General features: G+C 46.2%; 2 protein-coding genes across 3 annotated transcripts in view; both read left to right on the top strand.

Moving 5' to 3' along the window:
- Mei1 (meiosis inhibitor 1) overlaps positions 1-3,184 on the top strand; it is a 64,543-nt gene extending 61,359 nt beyond the window's left edge. Inside the window, exons 26-30 of the mRNA XM_013024775.1 lie at positions 193-274; positions 1,012-1,118; positions 2,007-2,138; positions 2,291-2,400; positions 3,093-3,184. Coding sequence (XP_012880229.1) covers positions 193-274; positions 1,012-1,118; positions 2,007-2,138; positions 2,291-2,400; positions 3,093-3,138 — 477 coding nt within the window. The 3' untranslated portion in view covers positions 3,139-3,184. The remainder of the gene's footprint in view (positions 1-192; positions 275-1,011; positions 1,119-2,006; positions 2,139-2,290; positions 2,401-3,092) is intronic.
- Positions 3,185-4,375: 1,191 nt separating this feature from the next.
- Ccdc134 (coiled-coil domain containing 134) lies at positions 4,376-23,812 on the top strand. 2 transcript variants are annotated; one of them, XM_013024767.1, is made up of 7 exons: positions 4,376-4,444; positions 6,100-6,212; positions 7,333-7,454; positions 7,640-7,724; positions 9,847-10,028; positions 10,667-10,738; positions 21,809-23,812. In XM_013024767.1, the coding sequence occupies exons 2-7, from the start codon at positions 6,116-6,118 to the stop codon at positions 21,932-21,934; spliced, it is 684 nt and encodes a 227-aa protein (XP_012880221.1). In that variant the 5' UTR covers positions 4,376-4,444; positions 6,100-6,115; the 3' UTR covers positions 21,935-23,812. The 2 variants fall into 2 exon arrangements, with proteins under 2 accessions (XP_012880221.1, XP_012880222.1); XM_013024768.1 differs by lacking the exon at positions 4,376-4,444 and adding an exon at positions 5,492-5,547.
- Positions 23,813-24,094: the final 282 nt, after the last annotated feature.

Raw genomic sequence — 24,094 nt, 5'->3', positions numbered from 1 at the left:
CAATTCCTCAGCACCACATAAGCAAAAAGAAAAAAGCCGGAAGTGGTGCTGTGGCTCAAGTGGTAGAGCGCTAGCCTTGAGCTGAAGAGCTGAGGCCCAGAGTTCAGGCCCACGACCGGACCCAAAAAAAAAAAATAAAACTTGCTGCTAGTGAAATTGACCCTAATTTCTACTAATTTGTTTGTTTCACAGAAGGACCCTCTATTGTCCCAAGCCTGTGTTGGCTGCCTGGAGGCCTTGCTTGACTACTTGAATGCCCGGAGTCCAGACTTAGGTAAAGTGTTCCCCATTGTGATCTTTCCATAAGGAAGATTGGAGGGAACCAGCCCTCACCTTACTGCTCCCAGGCTTCCATTCCTATCCACTGTGTGATTCAGACTTACACTACTTTTTTTTTTTTTGCCATTACTGGAGCTTGAATTTAGGGTCTTGCAATCTCACACAGCTTTTCCTGCTCAAGGCTGGCACTTTACCACTTGAACCTCACCTCTACTTCTGGCTTTTTGCTGGTTAATTGGAGGTAAGAGGCTGACCAGGTTGGCTTTGAACATTGATTCTCAGATCTCATTTTTCTGAGTAGCTAGTATCATAGGCATGAGCCACTAGGGTCTAGCTTACTTAACTGTGGCATGCTGACCCATGGGCTATGTAGTCAGGTACTTGAGAAGTGGTTAGACATGCTCAGTTGTTAAGAGTTCATTTTAGATTAGAGGAAAAGAAAGAGTTCCAGACTAGGAATCAGGAGCCTTTATGTCCAGATCAGGTTATCAAGGTTCAAGAGCCCTTCCTTCTGTCTGCCTCCCATAATCATGGTGTATATTGTTCATTGAGCCAGCATAGGTGGTAGAAGCCTATGGAAGGAAGAAACCTTCTGGGGTCAGCCTATCCAATATCCTACCCGTAGCTGGCAGCTCTCCTTTTGAGCTAATAGGAGAAGCTCTTCTTCAGCCATGTGCCCTCAAGCCTTTAGAAAAGCACTACTAAACACCTGGGGACTGGTGTTTCCTACAGCACTCCATGTGGCCTCCCAACCTTGGAATCGATTTTTGCTCTTCACTCTCTTGGATGCTGGAGAGAATCCCTTTCTCAGACCTGAGATACTGAGGCTTATAACGCTGGTAAGTGCAAGTAGCATAGTCCTATGGTCTAAGGAGTGTTAGGAGCCTGAATGGTGCTGAAAAGGCCCAGGAAACAATACTTCAGGTCACCCTAACTCTGAAAGGAGGTGGAGAGGCTGAATGGCCTTTACCCTATAGAAGTTCTGCTTGGAGAATTATTTAAATGTCCACAGGTCCTCATTCCAGGAGACTTGCACACCTCATATTTCTCTTATGAAATGTTGACCAGAGTTTACTGCCACATGCCAGGCCTACTAGGTACTGAAGGTGTAGAAGAGCCAAATGCTCTGCTTCTAAGGTTCCTTTAGTCTAGAGGAGACAGACAAATTAATAGTTAAATATGATATTCTGAGCAGTAGAATGGAGAGGATGCTGAGTTTGCCACATAGTAAATGCCTACTCTTTAAAGAACAAAGCTTGCCTATAAATTATACTGAAATGAACCCACAGATAGATCCATTGTTGGTAAGGGAACACAGAAAAAAGAGTAACTGCTTCTGTACAAGGAAGGCAATGTTTCAGCGGAGGCTTGAAGAGTTAGTAGTGAGGAGGAAGGTATTCCAGGTAGTAAAGTGAGAACGATTGCTGTAAGAGCACATGGTGGGAGGTTATGGACCTGTGCACGGTTCATCTTAGCCATGAGTGTGCAGTGCATGATGGGAAGGAGGAAGCCAGCGCTGAAGGAATCAGTAAGGCCAGCTTTCTCAGGATCTCACTCTGTGTCATATATGTCATTTTCCTTTGATACAACTCTACTCATACCCACCTTGAAGACAGGGTTCTGTGGGCTTTAGAACAGTGTTCCCAGCCCAGAGCTGAGCACAACAGGGCACAGGAACTGGCATCTCTTCCAATCACTTAATATTTGGACTTCTCTTTCTGGACCAGTTTGTGCGGTACCAGAGCAGCAGTGTCTTCTCTCATGAAGAGGTGGGTCAAGTTTTGGAAGCGGCAGTTTTGGCGGACTTTTCTACCCTCTCAAATACCACAATCCGGGCTCTACGTAACTTCTTCCTGCAGGTGGGTAGAAAGAAGCAACATGAAGCCCTTATAAAACTAGACTCTCATGAGGACCTTCTCCATGGCGGGTGGAAGTTTTGGCCACAAGTGCCATTCGGAAATCAGAAGTTCCAGAAGTGGGACGTTAGAGAGGACCTACTTTCTTCACTCAGGTGCAGAGCATGGGCCTTCTGACTGACCACAACACAGCCCAGACCCTGCAGGCCTCCCTGGAGGGCTGTTCCCCTAGTACCTTTTCTGCCCAGCCTCTTCAGGACATGCTGTATCCTTTCTTGCATCTGGGAGCGTTGGCCTGAGCAAGGTCACTCAGGCTATGGATGCTGTGGCATCTTAGCCCAATTAGTGAGGACTGATGACGAGTGAGTCCTTTAGAAAGCCCCTGATTGACGCTGGTCATAGTGGTGCCTGCCTCATTCAAGCACTTAGGATGCTGAGACAGGGGAATTGGGAGTTTATGTCCAGCCTAGTGAGTTCCAGAGCAGCCTGGGCTATAGCCAGTTACCATGCATCATAGACATTAGTGTGTGGGGAGGGTTGAAGGAACTTCCTACCCAATACTGTTGCCTCCCTTTCTCCCCCTTCCTAACTCAGGTGTTCAGGTATCAACTTTGGAATCTACACAGCTATTTTTCAGGAGCATCTTATTTTTTTATTTTTTTGCCAGTCCTGGGGCTTGAACTCAGGGCCTGGGCACTATCCCTTAGCTTCTTTTTACTCAAGGCTAGTGCTCTACCACTTGAGCCACAGCACCACTTCCAGCTTTTTCTGTTTATGTGGTACTGAGGAATCGAACTCAGGGCTTCATGTATGCAAGCACTCTTCCACTAAGCCACCTTCCCAGCCCGAGCATCTTATTTTTGTTTGTCTGTTTGTCCTCTTGGGGCCCTGAAAGTGTGATTCTCCCCCACTGTGGTGGACCCATCTCTTGTGTTTTCCTCTCATGTATGGTATCAGCTGCCTGGGAGGGGTAGCTGTATCCCTGTCCCACATCAGAGACTGAGCCTCATGACTTAAGAGATCCAGAAACTAAGAGCCATAAGACCTGCAGACAAAGTTAGGGCATAATTGTTGCAGAGATGGATGACAGTCTCAGCCATGCATCTGGGACCATATACTCCATTGTGGAAATGGAATCCAGAAATAAAATGATACACTCACAAACATTTGTGGGCTCCCACTCTAAACTCATCTTGTTTCCTTGGGGTCAGTTTCTTAGCCAGTAAGAGAGTGGGCTGTCTCAGCAAGTGATGAGATGAATCACTTCAGGGAGACAGCAGATGTGTTATGGCAACACTACCTAAATAGAACGAGTGTCTCACCGTCCTTAGGGCTGGGAGGACAATGGAAGGACTTAGAATTGGAGCTGCTGGTAGCTAAAAGTGAAGGTGGAGGAAGGTATGATTACAAGGCTAGGAAAGCTGAATATGTTTCAGCCTAGCTAGCAGATGAAAACTTCCCTGGATGCAGCCTTCCCTGGCTAAAGTGGGTCCCCTCTGTTCCTTTCCCTCACAGTTTGTTTACATACCCATATTTCATGTGTGCTTATTTCATGTGTGCTTCCACTGGCCTGGTGGTACGAAAGTCTGAGCTCAACTGTGTCCTGGCCTGTTCAAAGGTCAGCACAGTCTGAGGCTCTAGTTACTTTCCCTCTGGCAAGGGTCCCATCATTCCTAACTGACCACACCACCTGTCCACTTAGGATCTGGCTGTCCTGACTCTTCGCAAAACTGGGACTAAATGACGGAAAAGACAACTTGGTTTATGAGTTGTGGACGAGAGGGGAAAGCAGGGGATGCCCATACTCCATGTTGCAGACTGTGTTGGTTTCTTAAAAACAAAAAATTTAAAAAAAAGGAAAAAAAATTAGTGCTAGTTACAACCTGCCAAGATGATCTTGTGAATTGCAATTAAAACACGTTCATGAATGACGAAAGTGGCCCGGCCCCTAGGGCTTAGCGCTGCAGTTTGCTGACTCGTGCTTTAGATCCCACCTGCAGCTGATAGTTTGCTGACGCGGGCTTTAGATGGAGCACAGATTCCACAGCAGCTTTACTTCCTCCAACTCAACTTTAAGGACCAGCCGCGATTGTCAGCGGCGTGTGGCTGACAACCTCAGGGCTCAGCGCCAGCGCCCGGCTGGGCGGGGCCCAGCGGTGTGGGCGGGGCAGGAAGTGATGTAAGCAGAGCGCGGCGGTCGCGGCCCACTGTCATTGGCCGGGAGCCGGGCGCTGGGCGGGGCGGCTGCCCGCGGTCTCTAGGAGCGGTTAGCCGGTGCTCCGCTGTTCCACGCGTCTCGCGCTAGCCTGGTGAGTTTTCTGCTGAGCTTTGCACGAAGGGGCAGAGAAGGGGCGTCCCGCCTGCCCCCCCGCCCGTACCACCCGCTCTGATAGGTGGTGGCGGGGCTGCAAGCTCCTGGGGAGGGGAGTGCGGAGACCGAGGGCCTCGAGCGGGGTGCGGGATGCGGGGTGGTGTTGCAGGACTGGGACCCTTAACTCCTTGAACAGACTTCGCTTCCTTCTCCGAGGGCCCCCGGGGCCCGCGACCTCTGGGAGCCTGCTGAGAGCCCGCCACCGCCACTATCTCTTCTGTAGAATGGTGCAGCCTCCCCCGCGAGCTGGAAAGAGCTCTGGGACGCGCGGGACAAGAGTCTGTTTGAGAGGCTCAAAAACTAGAAGTTACTATCGAGAAAGCCGAATGGACCCCTTCGCGTCTGCTTTTTTGGCTCTCTTTCCCCCACCCTTCTCCGGCTCCAGTCTTCGTCAGATGTCTGATACCTTGCTACCACTCTCTCCCCACTTCTCAAGTTTTGCTCTATAGCCTGGTGACGGTGGAAGATAGAAGGGTCTTGGGTGGACTTGGGGTCCTTCTCCCAGATTTTAGTTGTCTCCTCTGCTAAAGGACAGGGGTTGGTTGACCTCTGTGGCCTCGCACGGTCTGTAACTGGCCATCTCTTCTGGGGTGGGTGTCATGGTACCTGAGTAGCCAGTTGTGATCTGAGGTAGCTTATGCTCTTTTAGAAAGACAGGAAGCTGTTTGACAGCTTACGCCTGTAATGCCAGCAGTTGGGAGGCCACCTCAAGGGTACCCAGAATTTGAGGCCAGCTGGTTTACATAGATCCTGGCTAAATAACCAAAAAAGAAGAAGAGGAAGAGCACAGAAGAAGAAGAGGAAGAAAAGGAAGAGCACAGAACCAAGAGGCATACAGGTTTAGTCTGGAAATAGCTGTGTGACTCTGGGCATTCACCTCACTCTTCTGTGGCTTAGTTGTTTTCATTGTGGTAAAAGTTGGATTTCATCACAGGGCAGCTGTCACTAGAAGCCAGGGGCCACTAGATGAGCGCCTGGAACTGTGGTAGTCAATTATGGAGTGATGCCTGAATAGAAGCAGGTGTTGCATGTGGTCCCAAAGTGAGTGAGTAGCAAGTTCCCACCAACTGTCCTACTTCCCTTCCCACTCTATACCCTTCTTTGTACTTTTATGGCAAGTTAGGGAAGGAGGGAAATAACAGGAGTTTTCTGTACCTTCTTACTGCCTGGGCTTCCTTGACCTGATACCTTCCCTGGAGGTCAGGATAGGCCAGGCACTTCACCCAGACTTAATCCCTTGCAGCAGAAAGGTGACTTCTTCAGTCCTGTGGAAGCAAGGAAGCTAAGATTTAGTGAGCTGACAGTTTTCCCCAGTAGTACAGTAAGATCAGAGCACCGACATAGCTCTAGATCCTCCGCCCCTGTGCTGTAAGCATTGTTAACATTTAAATTCCTTCCTCCTCCTGTCATTCCATGGGTTTTCATTGTGTAACTGCTGGCCACCGGCCCTGGGCTGGATCTTCAGGGTGGCCCAAAGTTGAGTCCTAGGTGTTTGGAGATGATACCATGTCAGTGGAAGTAGCCGTTCTCTGCATCCTGTGTTATATAACATCAACCTCTAAGTCATTCCTCCTCTTTGGATTATTTCTTTAGCTCCACGGTCTTAGATATGGACTTTCTTCAGTTTTTAGCCTGTCTCTTTCTCCTGCTGTCTGGAACAGACACCACAGGCACCCTGAAGCCCTTGAACCCAAGCCTCAAGATTTGTATCTTTTGGGACTTGTGGTGGGATTAGTGAGCTGTCTGTGAAGAGTCAATAAAGGAGGTCTCTCTATATCCCCACTCCATGAGGGATTCCAGGAATGAGCAGACCCAGCTGGTGGGAATAGGGGAGAAAAGATTAGGCACGCCAACAAGACCTTGAATAAGTCAGTTTTCTTCTGACTTTGTTTTACTATATGTTAAATAGAAAAGGCAAACATCTCTCTGATTCTCAAAGACTCAGTAAGAACTATAATTATGTCTAGTGCCTTTTCAGCAAGACCCCCAGATAGGTCTCAGGAACTGGAATGCTGCTATTTCATCTTGAATAGGTTGCACTGGGCCACATCCTCTGGGCAAGGCCTCAAGAATTCAAAGGTGAGTGAGGACCAGTCCCAAATTTTGAGACACCATCCAAACCAATGGTCTTTGCACTCAGTCCTCAGTGCCATGATGGATGCAAGAGAGATTGGAAGTTACACTGAGCTATGGGTTATAAGCTGGATCTTACCTTCCAGGCAAGAAGGTACTGTGTGAACTGATCAATGAGGGTTCACTGGAACAATGATTGTGAGAGACAGCAGGAAGGCCACACTGAAATGAAGCCAGGTCCTGAAAAGTTGGCTTCAGATTACTGGGTCCACTGGGAACTAGATAAATAATTCATTGGAGGACCTGTACACGTTAAAGGGTGGAGGTGTGTCTCCTATGGGAGAGCACCTGCCTAAGCAGAGTAAGGCACTGAGTACAAAAAAAATTTTTTTTGTATGAGTACTGGGGCTTGAACTAAGGGCCTCATGCTTCTGCTTGGCTTTGTCACTCAAGGCTGGTTTGAACCATACCTCCACTTACTTGCTTTTTGCTGGTTAGTTGGAGATAAGAGTCTCTAGGACCTGTCTGCCTGGGCTGGCTTTGAACCTTGAGCCTCAGCTCTCAGCCTTCTTAGTAGCTAGTTTTACAGGCATGAGTCATGGTACCCAACTTAATTTTTTTTTTAAATAAATAACTCTTCCCTTAGGGATCCTACTTACAAATATTGGCTGGTTAGGAATGGGTCCTCAGGGTCTGGACACTGGATTGTCTGGGCAGGGCTATCATGTCAGTTCCTTAACTTAAACTACCCAGATAAGAAAATGTTTGAAGTGAAACGTCGGGAGCAGTTGTCAGCACTGAAGAACCTGGTGCAGCTGAATGATGTTCACCAGCAATACAAGATCCTCGACATCATGCTTAAAGGACTTTTTAAGGTGTTTGGGGACAGGGGGCAGCCTGTGGCAGTCCAGATAATTGATGTGGGCACTAAATAGGTAGAAGTTCCCTAAAGGGCTGATATTTGGTGAGAGAGACAAAACTTGAAGCGGGATTCAAGTAAATGAGCCTGGGGCTATAAAGGGCTCTACAAAGCCACTCAACCCAGGTGGGGTTTCCTCAGGTGCTGGAGGATTCCAGGACAGTACTCATTGCTGCTGATGTACTTCCAGATGGGCCTTTCCCCCAGGATGAGAAGCTGAAGGATGGTATGGTGTCTCTAACCTTCCCCTTTTGGCTCCACTACTTTGCTTTTCTCTAGTCGCTCTTTTATTTATGTATGTATGTATGTATGTATTTATTGTGTCAATACTGGGGCTTGAACTCAGGGCCTTGCATTCCTACTTGGCTTTTTGGTCATGGATCATGTGCTACCACTTGAGCCATATCTCTAGTCCAGCATTTTGTTGGTTAATTGGGTGATAAGAGGCTCTTGGATTTTCTTTCTTTCTTTCTTTTCTCTCTCTCTCTTTCTCTCTCCTTCCCCCTTCCCCCTTCCCTTCCCTTTCCTTTCCTTTCCATCCCTTCCCTTTTCTTTTCTTTTCTGTGTACTGAAGGCTTCATGCATGCTAGGCAAGCACTCTGCCACTAAGCCATATTCCCAGGTTCTCCTGGACTTTTCTGCTTAGGTTTCTAACAGATTCTCAGAGCTCAGCCTCCTGAGTAGCTAGGATTACAAGCATGAACCACTGGTACCTGGCTTCCTCTTTTGTTTTTATTATTTTTTCCCTGGAGTGCCATCTTGTGGAGTCTTCTAAGAGGTCTCCTTTGGTAGATTAGAGCATAGTCTGTGGTTCTTCAAGGTTCTTTCTAGGTTTCAGAGCTAGTTTCTTTTTCTTGACACATACTCCTTTATGCTGTCCTATGCTTAGGGTAGGGAAGCCAGGGAGGAGCTTCTGCCCATCATCATTGGGCCCTAGGGAAATAAATCAACTTTTAAATCCAAAAGGTTTAATGTTAATGGATGAGCTCTGAAGTATAGACTTAGTTCAAGTAATAGAGAAATTTGAAAGCACTAGAATCTTGTTGATCTGTTGCTTTCCTAACATCAGTTCCTCTGTTGGTCAACTTCTTCTGGTAAGGAAGGCAGCAACTGTTCCCTTTTGAAGGAGAAAAAGTAAATGACTGTTAGTGCAGTTGAGCCAAAGGGTGTAATTACTAGCAGTCATTGCTACTACCCTAAAAGGCTCAGCCTGATTAATTGCTTTTGTGTGTGTGAGTATACCTGCATGTGTGTGTGCACACGTGAGTGTGTGTACCAGTCCTGGGGCTTAAACTCAGGGCTTGGGCATGGTCCCTGAGCTTTATTGCTCAAGATTAGCACTCTACAACTCCACAGCTCCACTTCCAGCTTTTTTGGTGGTTAATTGGAGATAAGAGTTTCACAGACTTTCCTGGTTTGGCTTTGAACTGCTGGCTTTGAACTGAGATCTGATCCTCAGATTTCAGCCTCCTGAGAAGCTAGGATTACAAGCATGAGCCACTAGTGCCTAGCTTAAATGCTTTTTTAGACAGGGTAAGAAAAACATGACAGTAAAATGTAGTATGGCTTCATTCCCTCTTCTAAGAACTTCTCTTCAGCAGTGGTAATCCCTCTAACCTCTATTAACTGGTTATATTTTAGCAATAATATTTTCTAGGTTATACTGGGAGAGGATGGAAGCAGCCTTTAAAAATAATCTATTGGATGACTTTGAAAATGTCATCTCTAATCTTCCTAAAACTATGAAGCATGTGCTATTTCCTCCATTTTCCAGATGGAAGAGGACAAGTGATTTGCTCTGGCTTTTCCCTCTGAACTAAGCTAACTTCTGAGTCCCCTGAGGTTATGGTTATTCTGAAACCCAGGGGTCTCTTCTCCACTTGTCTTGAGACCCAGCTTGGCATATGTTTGGCCTCTGCTTATCTCCCTTGGATGCCTGGTCAGTGCTGGGGAGGACTGCATGGGACATCTCTGTTTCTGGAGCCAGCTACATGCTTATTTATGTTCAGTGAGGCACTTGCTACAGCTATGAACACTAACTAGCCTTGGTCTAACATGACCTGTTGAGGCTGGAAGCTTGATATAAGTGGTAGAAAGCATTCTAGCAAGTTCCTGAGTTCAAATCCCAGTGCTGCCAGAACTAGTTGACTAGAGAAGAACATGAGTGGGAAGACTGGTAAAATTTCACTAAGTTCTGTAGGTTGGTTAATAATCTGTGGGTGTCAGTGGATGCTATTCCCTTCTCTGATTTGGGTTTGGTGGGTACCTCCATTTCCTGGAGGCCTGGGGTCAGCTGGCAGCAGCAGGAGGACAGAGACCCCAACGACTCACCAAGGTCCTCTTGCCAGCTTTCTCCCATGTGGTGGAAAACACGGCGTTCTTCGGCGATGTGGTGCTGCGTTTTCCCAAGATTGTGCACCATTACTTTGACCACAACTCCAACTGGAACCTGCTCATCCGCTGGGGCATCAGCTTCTGTAACCAGACAGGTGTCTTTGACCAGGGACCCCACTCACCTATCCTGAGCCTGGTAAGGACTGGGGTGTATGAGGCCCGGGAGCCTTCTGTCAGTGCTTAGCTTTTTGTGTGTGTTTATTTGAGAGTGGGTCTCATTATATAGACCAGGTTGGCCTTAAACTCAGTCTTTCTGCCTTAGCCTCTCAAGTGGTAGCCTTACAGATGAGGATGCAAGGTATGGTGCTGGCTACCATGCCCAGTACTTGGTTATGTTTTCTTTTTTTTTTTTTTTCTTTTTTTGGGGGGTCCGTTCTTGGGGCCTGAACTCTGGGCCTGGGCGCTGTCCCTCAGCTCTTCAGCTCAAGGCTAGCGCTCTACCACTTGAGCCACAGCGCCACTTCCGCCTTTTTTCTTTTTGCTTATGTGGTGCTAAGGAATCGAACCCAGAGCCTCAGGCATGCAAGGCAAGCGCTCTACCACTGAGCCACCTTCCCAGCCCCTTGGTTACATTTTCTGTGATAAGCTTCAGACCACTTTCGGCTGTGGAAGGAAGCCTCATTTCAAGAGATTCCATGCCAACCTGGCTTCCTAGAGGTCATCATTTGGCCTGTATTTGCTAAGGTTGGGGATTCAAGTCCCGCATGGTAGTAGTGGCTCCCTGGTAAACAGGAAGCAGAAAGCACAGAATGACTAGCTTTCCTTCATCTGCAGATGGCCCAGGAGCTGGGGATCAGCGAGAAGGACTCCAATTTCCAGAACCCATTTAAAGTAGGCCGCGCAGAGGTGAGTTTCTGGGGCCTGTGGCTGTGGGATGTTTGACCAGCAGAGGCTGGAGCTTAGGGTGGAACATGAGGCTTTAGAATCAAAGCCAGACCTTCCTGGTTCTGGGTCTAAAAAACATACTCTTGGCAGCTTTCGGGCAAGCCACTGCTCTTCTCCATGAAAAGACATCTCATGGCTTATTCTTTCTCACTTTATTATTTGAGTCACCTTGTGTGTTTGGCTGAACCCTGAGGGTAGTATCAGTGCCTCAGTTGCCATACTTTGTATAATCCAAGGCTGCCCGATCACCAGGAACAGAAGATAAATTTGGATCTGTCAGATTGTAACATCCTATGCTATTACATAGGGTCACCTTCAGAGGCTGCGTTGGATAGTGTCAGGCACAGCAGAATAGTTAGTTCAGTACTGGTTGTAGATGTTTGGCTTTTCCCCTTTCCAGGATGGGAGTGACACATCCTGCAAATGAGTGGCAGTGGCAGCTGCCACTGAGCTCAGGCAGGGGGTGATGCTAGTGCTAAAGGACAAAGCATTCATTGTTCCTGCGCCTTCTGAGTCTGAGTGCTGAGATTATTGCTGCCAAACCCATATGTCCTATCAGTTCTGAGAGATTCACCTTCACACCAATTGCCCCTCCTCTCACAGAAGGGGGTCAGATATAAGTTGAACCAGTATAATTTTACTCCTGATTTTTAGAGACAAATTAGCCTGGTGTGTAGTACCTGCCTTTAGTTCCAGCTCTTTGGGAGCTTAGCAACAGAATCACTTTAGCCCAGGAATGCAAGGTCAGCCTTGGCAAAGGAATTGAGAGACTGTCTTAGAACACAGAAGAGACCCACTATATTTCCCGTCTTTGTTCATGTTGACACCTGCAGGAATACTCAGCACAGAGTATACTCAGCCACATGGTCATAATCTTAATGACTCACCATTCTTACCAGAGACTCTGGTAGTTGAGCTAGAAATCATTCTTTTGCTTTGTGCCTGTCCCTGGAGTAGGCATGTTGCCAAATCAAAAGCAGTGACACAGTCAGATGCAATGGTGGTAATGAGGTGGGGGAACACTTGATTAGCAGTGATTCAGTTGATCTCTTCAGAATGGGCTTTTCTGTGGACATCCAAACAAGTGACCCCCTATCTAGTTTACAACCACACAGTTTCCACAGTTGGTGGTCCCAAAGAGGAGTTGATGTCTTTGATCTGTCTGTGTGTTATATGTTTTGTTTTTTTAATTGTAGTATGCAAATTGAACACTCCAGGTCTCTTGCATGCTAAAAATCTACACACTCAGACTTTTCTTTCTTTTTCTGTTTCTGTTTTAAGGTAGGGTCTCATTAAATTGCCCAAGATGATTTCAAACTTGTGATTTACCTGCTTCATCCTCTTGACTAGTTAGGGTTAAAAACATGTACAACTTTGCCTAATGAATCTGCAGGCTTCTGAATGGTAGACCAGATGTCTAGTATTCCCCAAACTGCCATTGGTCTGAGTACTCATTAGAAAATACAACATGTTATTGTATTCATGACTGACAATTTGCTAAGATCCACAGGACTCAGCATGTAGTCATGCTCATGGCTATGATTTCTATGGAGAAAAAGTACAAAGCAAAGTCATAAAGGAAAAAGTACTTGGGGCCCAAGTCCAGGGAAACCAGCTTCCAGAGTTCTCTCCCAGGAGAGTCACACATAGAGTGCTTGATTTCCCCAGCAGGGGAATTAACATGGGCAGTATGGTAGGCCAGTCCCCAGACTCTTTGCAAGGGCTTTGGCTTTTACTCTTAGAAACATGGAGAGTTAGGGCAGTGGACTCTGAGTACTTTAGAAGGGTCAGTCTGGCTGGGGCCAGGAAGAAGCAGGGATGGAGTGAAGAGGCTGCTGTCCTTGTCCATTTGGGAGCTGATGATAGCTTGAATGAGGATAATAAAGTAGAGCTAGTGAGAAAGGCCCAAGTTCTAGTTCTCATTTGTAGTAGAGCCAGTTGAGTTTGCTGAGGAAACAGATGTAAGAGAGGGAGAAAGAAGCCTTCAGGATACTGAAAGGTTTTTAGCATCAGGAAGAATGGCCCATAGCTAGAGAGGAAATTGAGAGTTTGTTTCTATACCAGGTAAGCATCTGAATGAAGATATCAAGGAGATGACTGATCATATCTCTAAAATCAGTCACATGTGACAGTCATGCTGTATAGAGCCACTCAAAGTCATAGGACAGGATGTGGTCACCTGGGGCCAGATAGATTGAGAAGCTGTCTGAGGACTAAGCCCTGGGACAGGACTGCCTGCCATTAAACAATGGAGAAATGAGCTAGGCACTAGTGGCTCACACCTGTAATCCTAGCAACTCTGAAGGCTGAGATTCAGAGGGTTATGATTCAAAACTACCTCAAGAAGGAAAATTTGAGATTCCATTTCCAAAACTAACCAGCAAAAAGCTAGACTTAAGGGCTCCCTCAAATGCTAGAGCACCAGCAGAGCAAGCAAGTTGAGCAAACATGAAGCCCTGAGTTCAAATACAAAAAAGAAAAACAACAGGAGAAAGTTGAAGCCGTCATAGAACCTCAGAAGGAATAGTCAACATGAAGAAAATGTTTTCCTAGAGGCCACTTGAGAAAGCATTACGTGAGAGTAACCAGCTTGTCAAACACTGTTGAGAATTCAAGGAAGATGAGAACTAAGAATCAATTACTGGATTTCAAATTGAATGCTGGAGGTTTTGATGGAAGCTGCTGTTAGTGTGTGTATATGTGTACTAAGCATCTTGTGTTCTAGCTTTGTTTTTTTCTTTCTTTTTTGTTTTTTTATTTGTTTTTTGGGGGGCTTTTTGTTTTGTTTTTGTTTTTTTCTCTTATAGCTGATGCTCTACCACTTGAGCCAAGCCTCTAGTCCAGCTTTTTTGCTGGTTAATTTGAAAGAGAAATATCAGAATTTGCTCTTTCAGCTGGCTTCAAACCTTCCTCCCCAAATCTCAGCTTCCTGAGTAACTAGGGTTATAGCTGTAAGCCACCAGTGCCTGGCTGATAGATGTGGTTTTGATGTAAAAGTAGGGCAAAATATCGGGTTTCTGGAGAATGACAAGTGTACTCAGGTGAGGCAAATTTAAACAGCCCTTTTGGGGGGGTTAGGTCCTGATTGGAATAGACCAATGGCAGATTGGGGCTGGGGGTTAAATTTTAATCAGAGAGGAGTAAGGAAAGCATGTTTGTATGTTGATGGGACTCTGAGGGGAGAGGGAGCTGAGCTGTTGGAGCCCCATTAGAGAGGAAGCAAGATAAAAGCTGGTCCAGGGAAGACCTACCAGGAGTCATCGAAGTTAGACTTGAAGGGTTAAGTAGGCATTGCTCAGCTGGGCAGGGAAGGAAGTGGAAAAAAAAGGACGAGCAAGTTTCTGACCTAGCTGGGTTTGGGCTGAGCTACCTGAAACTGGCTACACTAGGATCTCTTGAGCTACCCCTTCCTCAGCCAAAGTCAGAGATGTTAGAATCTTATATGATCTGAGGGGTCTTTCAGCTCCTTTGTTTTGATGGTACTAAGGTCTGAACTCAGGGCCTCATGTTTGCCAGGCAGGTGTTCTACCACTTGAGTCACACTCCAATCCTCCAGCTCCTTTTCAGCAGCACAGGATTCACAGATGAGATTGGAGCAGTGGAAGATGGGTGGGGGAACTCTTAGATTAGTCCTGGTTAGGTCTGCTTCTATCTCTGTGACTTGCAAGCATCATTTTCCATCTCTGGGCCATGCTTGTGATTTCCCCATCTGGAGGCGTGGACTATCTTCCTGGTAGGTGGATAGGGCCACAAGGTGGAGCTCTTAGTTTATCATGTGTACTTGATTTTTTTTTTAATTTTTTAATTTTTTATTTTTTTGTCTGTCGTGGGGCTTGACCTCTGGGCCTGGGCACTATCCCTCAGTTCTTCAGCTCAAGGCGAACACTCTACCGCTTGAGCCATAGTGCCACTTCCTGTTTTCTAGTGGTTTATTGGAGATAAGAGTTTCACGGACTTTCCTGCATGGGCTGGCTTTGAACCGTGATCCTCAGATCTCAGCCTCCTGAGTAGCTAGGATTACAGGCGTGAGCCACCAGCGTCCGGCTGTACCTTGATTTTTTTTTTAATTTTTAAAAATTTTTTAAATTTTTTATTGTAAAGATACTATACAGAGGGTTACAGTTACATGAGTAAGGTAATGAGTACACTTCCTATTGAGCATTGTTACCCCCTCCATTGTTTTCCCCTTACCATCCCTCCCTTCCCTCCCTACCTTCCCCGAGGTTCTTTTTTTTTTTTTAATTGTGATTAAGTGATTACATAATTTCCCAAATTTCACAGTATTGTGGAATAATGATGCTTATTTAAAGTCACAAGTTCATTCTAACTTTCCTGGAGCAAATTGTCTATCACAGTCTATAACATATAACTGTGTACACATATACACCATACATGTGATCAGCAGCGTGGGGATATTTAGTAGTGGTTCAACCAGATGAGTGGGAGTTCTTTGTCTCTTAAGTCCTGTTAGTTTTGTCGTATCACCTAACATTTTGGATTTAGCATCCACTTATCAGGGAGACCATGTACCGTTTGTCTCTTTGCTCTTGGCTTACCTCGCTCAACATGATTCCTTCTAGCTCCATCCATTTCCCTGCAAATGCCATTATTTTGTCCTTTCTAATGGCTGCATAATATTCCATTGATACCACAATTTTTGGATCCATTATCTGTGGTGGGGCATCTGAGTTGTTTCCATATCCTAGCTAATGTGAACAGTGCTGCAATAAACATGGAGGTGCACATGTCCTTGTATATTGGTTCCTGTTGTTCAGGGTAGATGCCTAGAAGTTGTATGACTGGTGTACCTTGATTTTTTACACTTGTTTAATTTGTTATAGGAACCTATATAAAGGGCATGCATATTTTATAACTTTAGTTTTTGACACAATTGTCTCATCTGTGTGTGTGTCTGTGTGTGTGTGTCTGTATTAGGACTTGAACTGAGGTGAGGGCAATTGTCAGATCTCAGCCTCCTGAGTAGCTAGAATTTATAGGTGTGAACCACTAGCACCGGCTAGAATTTGTCTTTTATGATCATTCACTTCTTGCCTGTTACTCTACCAGATAGCATGTACCCGGAGGAACATGTCAGCATCTGTCTGCCTCTCAGCACACAATATGTAGTTTTTTGAGGGACATTCTCTTTTGTTTTTTGGTAGTACTGAGGTTTAAAAAAAAGGGCCTCCTACTCGCTTACTTTGCTTACTAAGCTGACACTCTACCACTTGAGCCACACCCCCAGCCTTGCATTTTGCTGGTTTATTTTAGAGATAGAGTCCAGTAGATTTTTTTGTTCCATCTGACCTCAAAATGTGATCCTTTAGATTTCAGCCTCCTGAGTAGTTACAGCGTGATTTACCAGTGCCCAGTGTCCTGGGACTTAACCTCAGGGCCTGGGCACTATCCTTGAGCTTTTTTCACTCAAAGCTAGTGCTTTACCATTTGAACCATAGTTTTACTTCCAGCTTTAGTGATTAATTGGAGAGAAAAGTCTCATGGACTGTCTACTCAGGCTTACTTTGAACTGTGATCCTCAGATCTCAGCCTCCTGAGTAGCTAGGATTATAAGACATGAGCTATGGGGCTGGGAAGGTGGCTCAGTGGTAAGAGTGCTTGCCTTGCATGCATGAGACCCTCGATTCTTTAGCACTACATAAGTAGAAAAAGCAGGAAGTGGCACTGTGGCTCAAGTGGGTGGAGCACTAGCCTTGAGCTGAAGAGCTGAGGGACAGCACCCAGGCCTAGAATTCAAGCCTCACGATTAACAAAAAAAAAAAAAGACATAAGCTACTAGTGCACTCAGCTCAATCTTTTTCTTTTTCCTTTCTTTTTTTTTTTTTGGTTGGTTGTGGGGCCTGAATTCTGGCCTGGGTGCTGTCCCTGAGCTCTTCAGCTCAAGGCCAACACTCTACCACTTGAGCCACAGCACCACTTCCAGCTTTTTCTGCTTATGTGGTGCTGAGGAATTGAATCCAGGGCCTCATGCATGCGAGGCAAGCACTACCACTGAGCCACCTTCCCAGCCCCTCAATATCTTTTTCTATTTTTTTTTTGTATTCAGAATTTAATAATATATTGTGCCAGTAGAAGCTTTTTAAAGGCAATGATACATCAATAAACAATACTTAAATTGAGTTCCTGAGAAAACCTACCACATGAAAGTATGTCACAGCATTGTAAATGACAGCATGGAATGCCTATGAAATTGTAAAAATACTGTAAATCACAACACAAGCAAGAGTGGTCTTCAGAATATGCTATTCATACAAATGTAAACCAGGATACAGGAATTGTTCTTAGACATGGATAAATTTCTAAGTGTTGTTGCCTAGATATATATACTAAGTAATGGATATATTATGCTAGGAACTTTGAGGAAAAATAATGTGGAATAATATAATGAAAAATATGATGCACCAGATGTTACAGAAAGCAAAAAAAAAACCTTTTTACTCACATAAATCCCTTTTTTTTTCTTTTTGGGTTGGTCAGATGTGGGATTTGAACTCAGAGCCTGGGCTCTACCACTTGAGCCACAGTGCCACTTCTGATTTTTGAGTGGTTAATTGTAGATAAGAGTCTTACAGGGACTTTTCTGCCTGGGCTGGCTTTGAACCACAATCCTTAGATCTCAGCCTCCTCAGTAGGGAGGATAAAAGGCTTGAGACTCTGGCGCCCAGCTATATAAATCACTTTAAATAAGAACCATACTAATTGAAGTAAGGAATATTTTGTGTGTTTATCTATATAGTTATACCTATAGCTAAATGTCTAAGTAAATACAATATGGCTTGGTTTTTGAGTCCAATCTTACTTTGAAGTGTTTTGTTTTTCCTCAAAGGTATAAAAGTGTATTGTTTAAATCAGGTTAAGTTTTGACACAACAAAGCACACTATTTTTTTTAAAAAGTGAACCGTGACATTACTGAATTTATTGCCGTGGAAGTAGTCTTATCAGGGACAAATTAAGTAATAATAGGATCTTAGCCACAGAATTCCACATATCAACAATAGCAAGAATGAGAACAGAGAAATGGAAAGAGATCCATGATTAACTGCAGTGTCTTGGCATAGCTAAATTCATCCCTTTTGATATATACAAGTTTAATATGTAACAAATGATCACTTCTCATTTGCACATCTACATTCTTTAACAAAACAGTAAAGGATACAGTCATGACAAGGAAGTCACCCACGCAATACAGTAGCTGTGTTCTAGAATACCTCATTTAAAAACACTGTACAGCCGGGCGCTGGTGGCTCACGCCTGTAATCCTAGCTACTCAGGAGGCTGAGATCTGAGGATCGCGGTTCAAAGCCAGCCCGGGCAGGAGAGACCGTGAGACTCCTATCTCCAATAAACCACCAGAAAACCGGAAGTGGCGCTGTAGCTCAAGTGGTAGAGCACTTGCCTTGAGCTGAAGAGCTGAGGGACAGCGCCCAGGCCCAGAGTTCAAGCCCCACGACCGAAAAAAAAAAAAAAACACTGTACAAACATTTGCAGGACCTGCTGTGACCAGGAAGAAACAGTAATTTTATAATAGAAAACCTCTGCTCATGAAGTACTTTCCACACTCCAGACATCTGAACTCACACCTGTATCACACTTCCTAATATATATGCAAAAAAGCAAAAAGCTTTTTAACATATCACAAAAACATAACACTAAGCAAAACAGTCTCCATGAACTGTGAGCAGAGTGTGATTCTTTTCAGAGTTATTGCACAGAGATTTCTTATCACATGTTCTTCGCTTTCCGCATGTTTATCTAAATGTGAATAAATGCAGATGTAGAAAATAGCAAGATTGTCAAATCCTTATAATTTATTTAAAAATGGATATCAATAAATGATATTTGTACTAAATTTTTTTTTAATGTTGTTTGAATGCAGTGAATGAAGGTCTTCAAAAGCCAATTCAAAGGCATGGTGGTGCTCCCTGCTGTCCATCAACCAGAATCTAGGAATAAAGGCCAACTAGACTTGAGTCCCTTAAAAAAGTTTCTCTTGGTTTTTGGATTTCCTTAGTGAAGACCAGAATTTAAAGTGATGTAATCAATGGACTAATTTGAAATAGAGCCACCAAAGCTGTGGGCCCGACCTCTGACAAAGCTAGGTGGTCCTGGGTCACCTACACCTACACATACACGAGCTGGCAGCTTTCACTTCAGTCCACTAGATTAGAATTCCTAAATCCAAGTTCTTAGCCTGCAAAGCACTATGTTTTCTTTCTTTCTTTCTTTTTTTTTTTTTTTTGGGTGCGGTCGTGGGGCCTGAACTCTGGGCCTGGGTGCTGTCCCTCAGCTCTTCAGCTCAAGGCTAGCGCTCTACACTTGAGCCACAGCGCCACTTCTGGCTTTTTTCTTTTTGCTTATGTGGTGCTGAGGAATCGAACCCAGGGCCTCAGGCATGCAAGACAAGTGCTCTACCACTGAGCCCACTTCCTAGCCCCTGCAGTATGTTTTCGTTTTTGTTTTGGTATTTTTTTCTGTCAGTCCTGGGACTTGAGCTCATTGTCTGGGCACTGTTACTGAGCTCCTTTGCTCAAAGCTAGCACTCTACCACTTTGAGCCATAGCTCCACTTCCAGTTTTCAGGTGATTAATTGGAGATAAGAGCCTCAAAGACTTTCCTACCCAGGCTGGCTTTGAACCTCAGTCCTCAGGATCTCAGCCTCCTAAGTAGCTAAGAGCTAAAGGTCTGAGCCACCAATGCCCAGCTTATTTATTTTTTTATTTTTTATTTTTTTGGGGGTCCGGTCGTGAGGCCTGAACTCTGGGCCTGGGCACTGTCCTTCAGCTCTTCAGCTCAAGGCAAGCACTCTACTACTTGAGCCACAGCGCCACTTCTGGCTTTTTTTTCTGCTTATGTGGTACTGAGGAATCAAACCCAGGGCTTCATGCATGCAAGGCAAGAGCTCTACCACTGACCCACCTTCCCAGCCTGCCCAGCTTATTTTTATTGTCAGTCATGGGGTTTGAATTCAGGGTCTGGGAGCTGGCCCTGAGCTCTTTTGCTCAAGGGTAGTGCCCTACCACTTTGATCCACAGCTCCACTTCTAGCTTTCTTGGTAGTTAATTGGAAATAAGAGTCTCACAGGGCTGGGAAGGTGGCTCAGTGGTAGAGCTCTTGCCTTGCATGCTCAAGGCCCTGGGTTCGATTCCTCTGTACCACATAAGCAGGCCCCACGACTGGACCCAAAAAAAAAAAAAAAAGAGTCTCACAGACTTTCCTGCTTTGGCTGACTTTGAACCACAATCCTCAGATCTCAGCCTCCTGAGTAGCTAGGATTACAGGCATGAGCTACCAGTACCCAGCTTAATATTTTTTTTAACAAATAAATGAGAAATTTAGAATATGAAATACAAGCCAGGCATGGTGGTACATACCTATAAATCCCAATACTTTAGAGGCTGAAGCAGGAGTATTGTGACTTTGAAGCTAGCTTGACCTACATAGAGCAAGATCCCATCTAAAAAAATCAGATGGCACTGGTGGCTCACACCTGTATTCCTAGCTACTCAGGAGGCTGAGATCTGAGGATCACCGTTCAAAGCCAGCCTGGGGAAGGAAAGTCCATGAGACTCTTATCTCCAATTAACCACTAGAAAACTAGAAGTGGCACTCTGGCTCAATGGTAGAGCACTAGCCTTGAACTGAAGAGCTGAGGGACAGTGCCCAGGCCCAGAGTTCAAGCCCCATGGCCAACCTCCCCCCCGCCAAAAAAATGAAAAAGCTGTGTGCACCTGTGATGCTAGTTACTTAAGAAGCTGAGATCTAAAGACCTGGGTTCAAAGCCAGTCCAGGCAAGAAAGTCTGCGAGACACTTATCTCCAATTAACCATCAAAAAGCTAGGTGGAGCTGGCTCAGGTGGTACAACACCCTGAGTTCAAACCTAGTATCAGCAGCAGAAAAACAAAACAAAAACACTCTTAAGAAGGAATCAGCACATAGTGGAAGGGAGCATGCCACTGAGGAGGCAGTCTCTGGAGGAGGTCCCAAGGGCCATGACAGCAGAGCTGGAACTAATAGCAAAGCAGGTGGGAGCTGGAAAGAACATTCTGGGTCTGAGCCACTCTATGTGCAAAGACCTGGAAGTGCGTAGGAACAGGCAATCCAAGAACTGACAGATGAGGCGGCTCTGGGGTATATAACCTTGCCAAGTTTGGGGCTATGTGGGAGGTGTCAGGCATTTAGACACAGACACAGGTTTGAGGGGTAATGCTCTAGAGGTCAGCAGAAGGCTGAGTGCAATGAGCCTTTGGGGGGGATGTGGGAATGAGAGGAGCCAGTGCCTTAAAGATCCCTAACCAAAGTCCCTTTTTTCTACCCTTGTGCCCCTGTGCCCCTGCACCCCTGCTCATCCTGTGTTCCAATGTCTTCCTCGGGATCTGCCAGTTTGACCGCCAACCCACCACTGCTGGCTATGTGCCCTTCACCTTAAAATTGCTCCCTGTTCACAAGCAGCAGTACTTGTTACCTGTCTTTTGTTCTGACCTGGACCTGTTCCCACTTCTTGAAGGGGGTGACAACCAGGGACTCTTGGAACTGTTCTGTTCCCTCCCTGGAAGACAATATTTCTTGTTTCTTTTTTTTTTTTGCCGGTCGTGGGGCCTGAACTCTGCGCTGTCCCTCAGCTCTTCAGCTCAAGGCTAGCGGTCTACCACTTGAGCCACAGTGCCACTTCCGGCTTTTTTCTGCTTATGTGGTGCTGAGGAATCGAACCCAGGGCCTCATGCATGCGAGGCAAGCACTCTTCCACTGAGCCACCTTCCCAGCCCCTATTTCTTGTTTCTTAATTCTCATATCGGAACCTTTGCCTGGAAGATTCTTCTTTTCCCTGTTTGCCTGGCAAACTCTGGTTTCTCTTTTAAGAGCCATTCAGCACTTTTCCTGAGCTCAAATTTCCCTACTTCCTTATCTAGCGCTCCCTGAGCCCAGGACTGGGTTTAGGCAGCCCACCTTCACTTAGCTCAGAGGAAATTCTACTGCTAACAGACTGAGTGAGCCACTCTTCTCTTCCCCTCAGTTCGTGCCCAGCACTGACTCTTTCCAGAAGGCCCTGAGGGAAGAAGAAAAACGCCGGAAGAAAGAGGAGAAGCGGAAAGAGATCCGAAAAGGTCCAAGGATCTCAAGATCCCAGTCTGAGTTGTAGTCCTGGGGCATCTCAGAGCTCAGGGAACCAACAGGAGGCCATTCTGGAGGAAGAGGTGATGGCCATGTGGCTGCTGAATTCGGTGTAGTATCATCGATCGACCTTGAGGGTGAGAACCTGCCACTGCCAGATGGGGACACCACCACCTTTACTGGGTCATCAGGAGCTAAGTTGAGCTCTGACCCAAGAGACTCAGTCTCAGGGGGTCTAGTTTTCCTCCTAGGGCCTCCTGAGAAGGGGCTTTGAAGGGACCTTTAGAAGACACTGTGCTACAGACACAACCTTGTGGAGACTACTAAAGGAGGGAGGTGGTAATCATGACCTGGGCTCCTGGTAGGTGACAGCTGGTATCTGGCTGGCTACCACCCTTTGTGCGGAAGCAAAGAACCATGCCTTGAGGTGAAGTACAAACACCTGTAGCTGAGTTCCCAGCCAGCCCTCTACAGAGACACAATAAAAGCCAGCACATGCTTTGGCCCTACCAAGGTTGGTGAGGGGACCAGGGGACCCCTGGGAGTCTTGAGACCAGCCTGGAGGATGTTCTTGCTTCTTTAGGAGGAGCCCCAAGCTGTGAGCATTAGAGATGCAAGGATGGGGCTTAGGAGCCAGTGTTAAGGGGATCCCAGAAGTGTCCTGGGAGGGTGTTTATTTCAAGACACAACATGATCTCTGACTTGAGCTATCTGGGACAATCATCCAGCAGGCACAAGGAACAATCACCTTGTCCTCTCCAGCAGTGGAACCTACTGAATGGGACAAGCTACTGAAGGCTGTGCTTTGCAATGGCAGGGCTGCCCTGAACCAGACATGCCAGTGAGTGCCTCGCAGGAGGTATACGCAAGCAGGGGTGCCATGGCCAAGGGACAATGAAGTTACAGGAGTTAGGCCAAGTGGGCAGCGTGGTGTCTGTGGACCTCAGTGAGGTTAGAAGCCATTCATTCCCAACCCTCCCAAGCAAGAAGGGAGGGACTTCAGAGGAATTCTTTGACCTTGCTGAACACAGGTCTGCTTCTTAAAGGTCCAGACAACTTCTCATATACACATACACATGCACACCCCTACACACTCACAACTTACCTCCTCTCAGTTCCCAGATAAGACCTGAATCTTTTTGCCCTTCAGCCTTGCTGACTGACATTGAGCCACTCTTCCTTATCAGTGCTGTGGCTTCATTGGTGAAATGATGATGTCAAAATCCCCTAGCCTGTTCCCTTGAAGCTAGCCTTCCTCCTTGCCAGAGGAGGGCTAGGTCCTAGGAAGGCCTCCTGAAAAACCTAGAACATCATGCAGCCCATCAATCATTTGGGAGAAGTCAGGAGACTAGAAGCAGCTGGGAGGAGGGTTGGAGAAGCTTTCCTCTCAGAACTGCCTATCAGCCATCGGATCTGGGAGTAGCTACCTGTGACTCCCAGTTTGGGAGTCCAGACTGTCCCTGGGCTGAAAGAGCTGAACTCCTTTCCCAGCTCTGTCCCCTTTGGGTTGTGTGGCTGGCCCCAGTCAATTCCCATGAAGACTGTATGAGACTAGTTTTTGTGAGCCACTGAATCAGTGAGATTCACTAGCCAGCGATTTAACACCTGTCTTGGTACTCCTGGGTGGTCACCCTAGGTTCTTCTCCGTCCCCTTCTTGCTGGAGAGTGGTTGTGGTTGCTGATTGCTGGGAAAGTGCTTCCTCCAACTGGGAGAAGAGCTTTTCAAGAACCAGGCCTAGTTGACAGTGGACCCAGCTTTCTTGGGAGTGATGAGTGTAAGGTATATTACATAGGTAGGCTTCATTAGGTAGCCAATGAAGAGAACACTAAGCGCTATTCAGGTAGGAAAAGAAGTTTGTTTACCAAACTGCTGCCCCACCCGGGCATAGTAGAGAGGCTTGGCCGAGAAGGGGAGACCCACCCCCAGGCCAGGACTTATCTAGGCCTGGGATAGAAAGAGGTGTGGCCACACTGGATCTGGATGTGACCTCAGGGCCTGGGACCCACCTGTGGTCAGATGGAAGGCCAGAGGTGGCCCAGCATGTAACCTAGCAGGAGGGGGAGGTGACTGTGTCCAGGTGTGCTAGTTACCTAGGTATCAGATACTGGGTGGAAAGTTAGCCAAGAGATAGGGAGGTGTCTGCACCTGGCCTGTATCTCCTAGGGCAGACCTTATGAAGAGATTAAA

This window comes from Dipodomys ordii, unplaced genomic scaffold (genome assembly GCF_000151885.1).
Source record: "Dipodomys ordii isolate 6190 unplaced genomic scaffold, Dord_2.0 Scaffold79, whole genome shotgun sequence".
Taxonomy (NCBI): Eukaryota; Metazoa; Chordata; class Mammalia; order Rodentia; family Heteromyidae; genus Dipodomys; species Dipodomys ordii.
The sequence above is the reverse complement of the archived record's forward strand: the minus strand, read 5'-3'. Positions and strand labels throughout refer to the sequence as shown.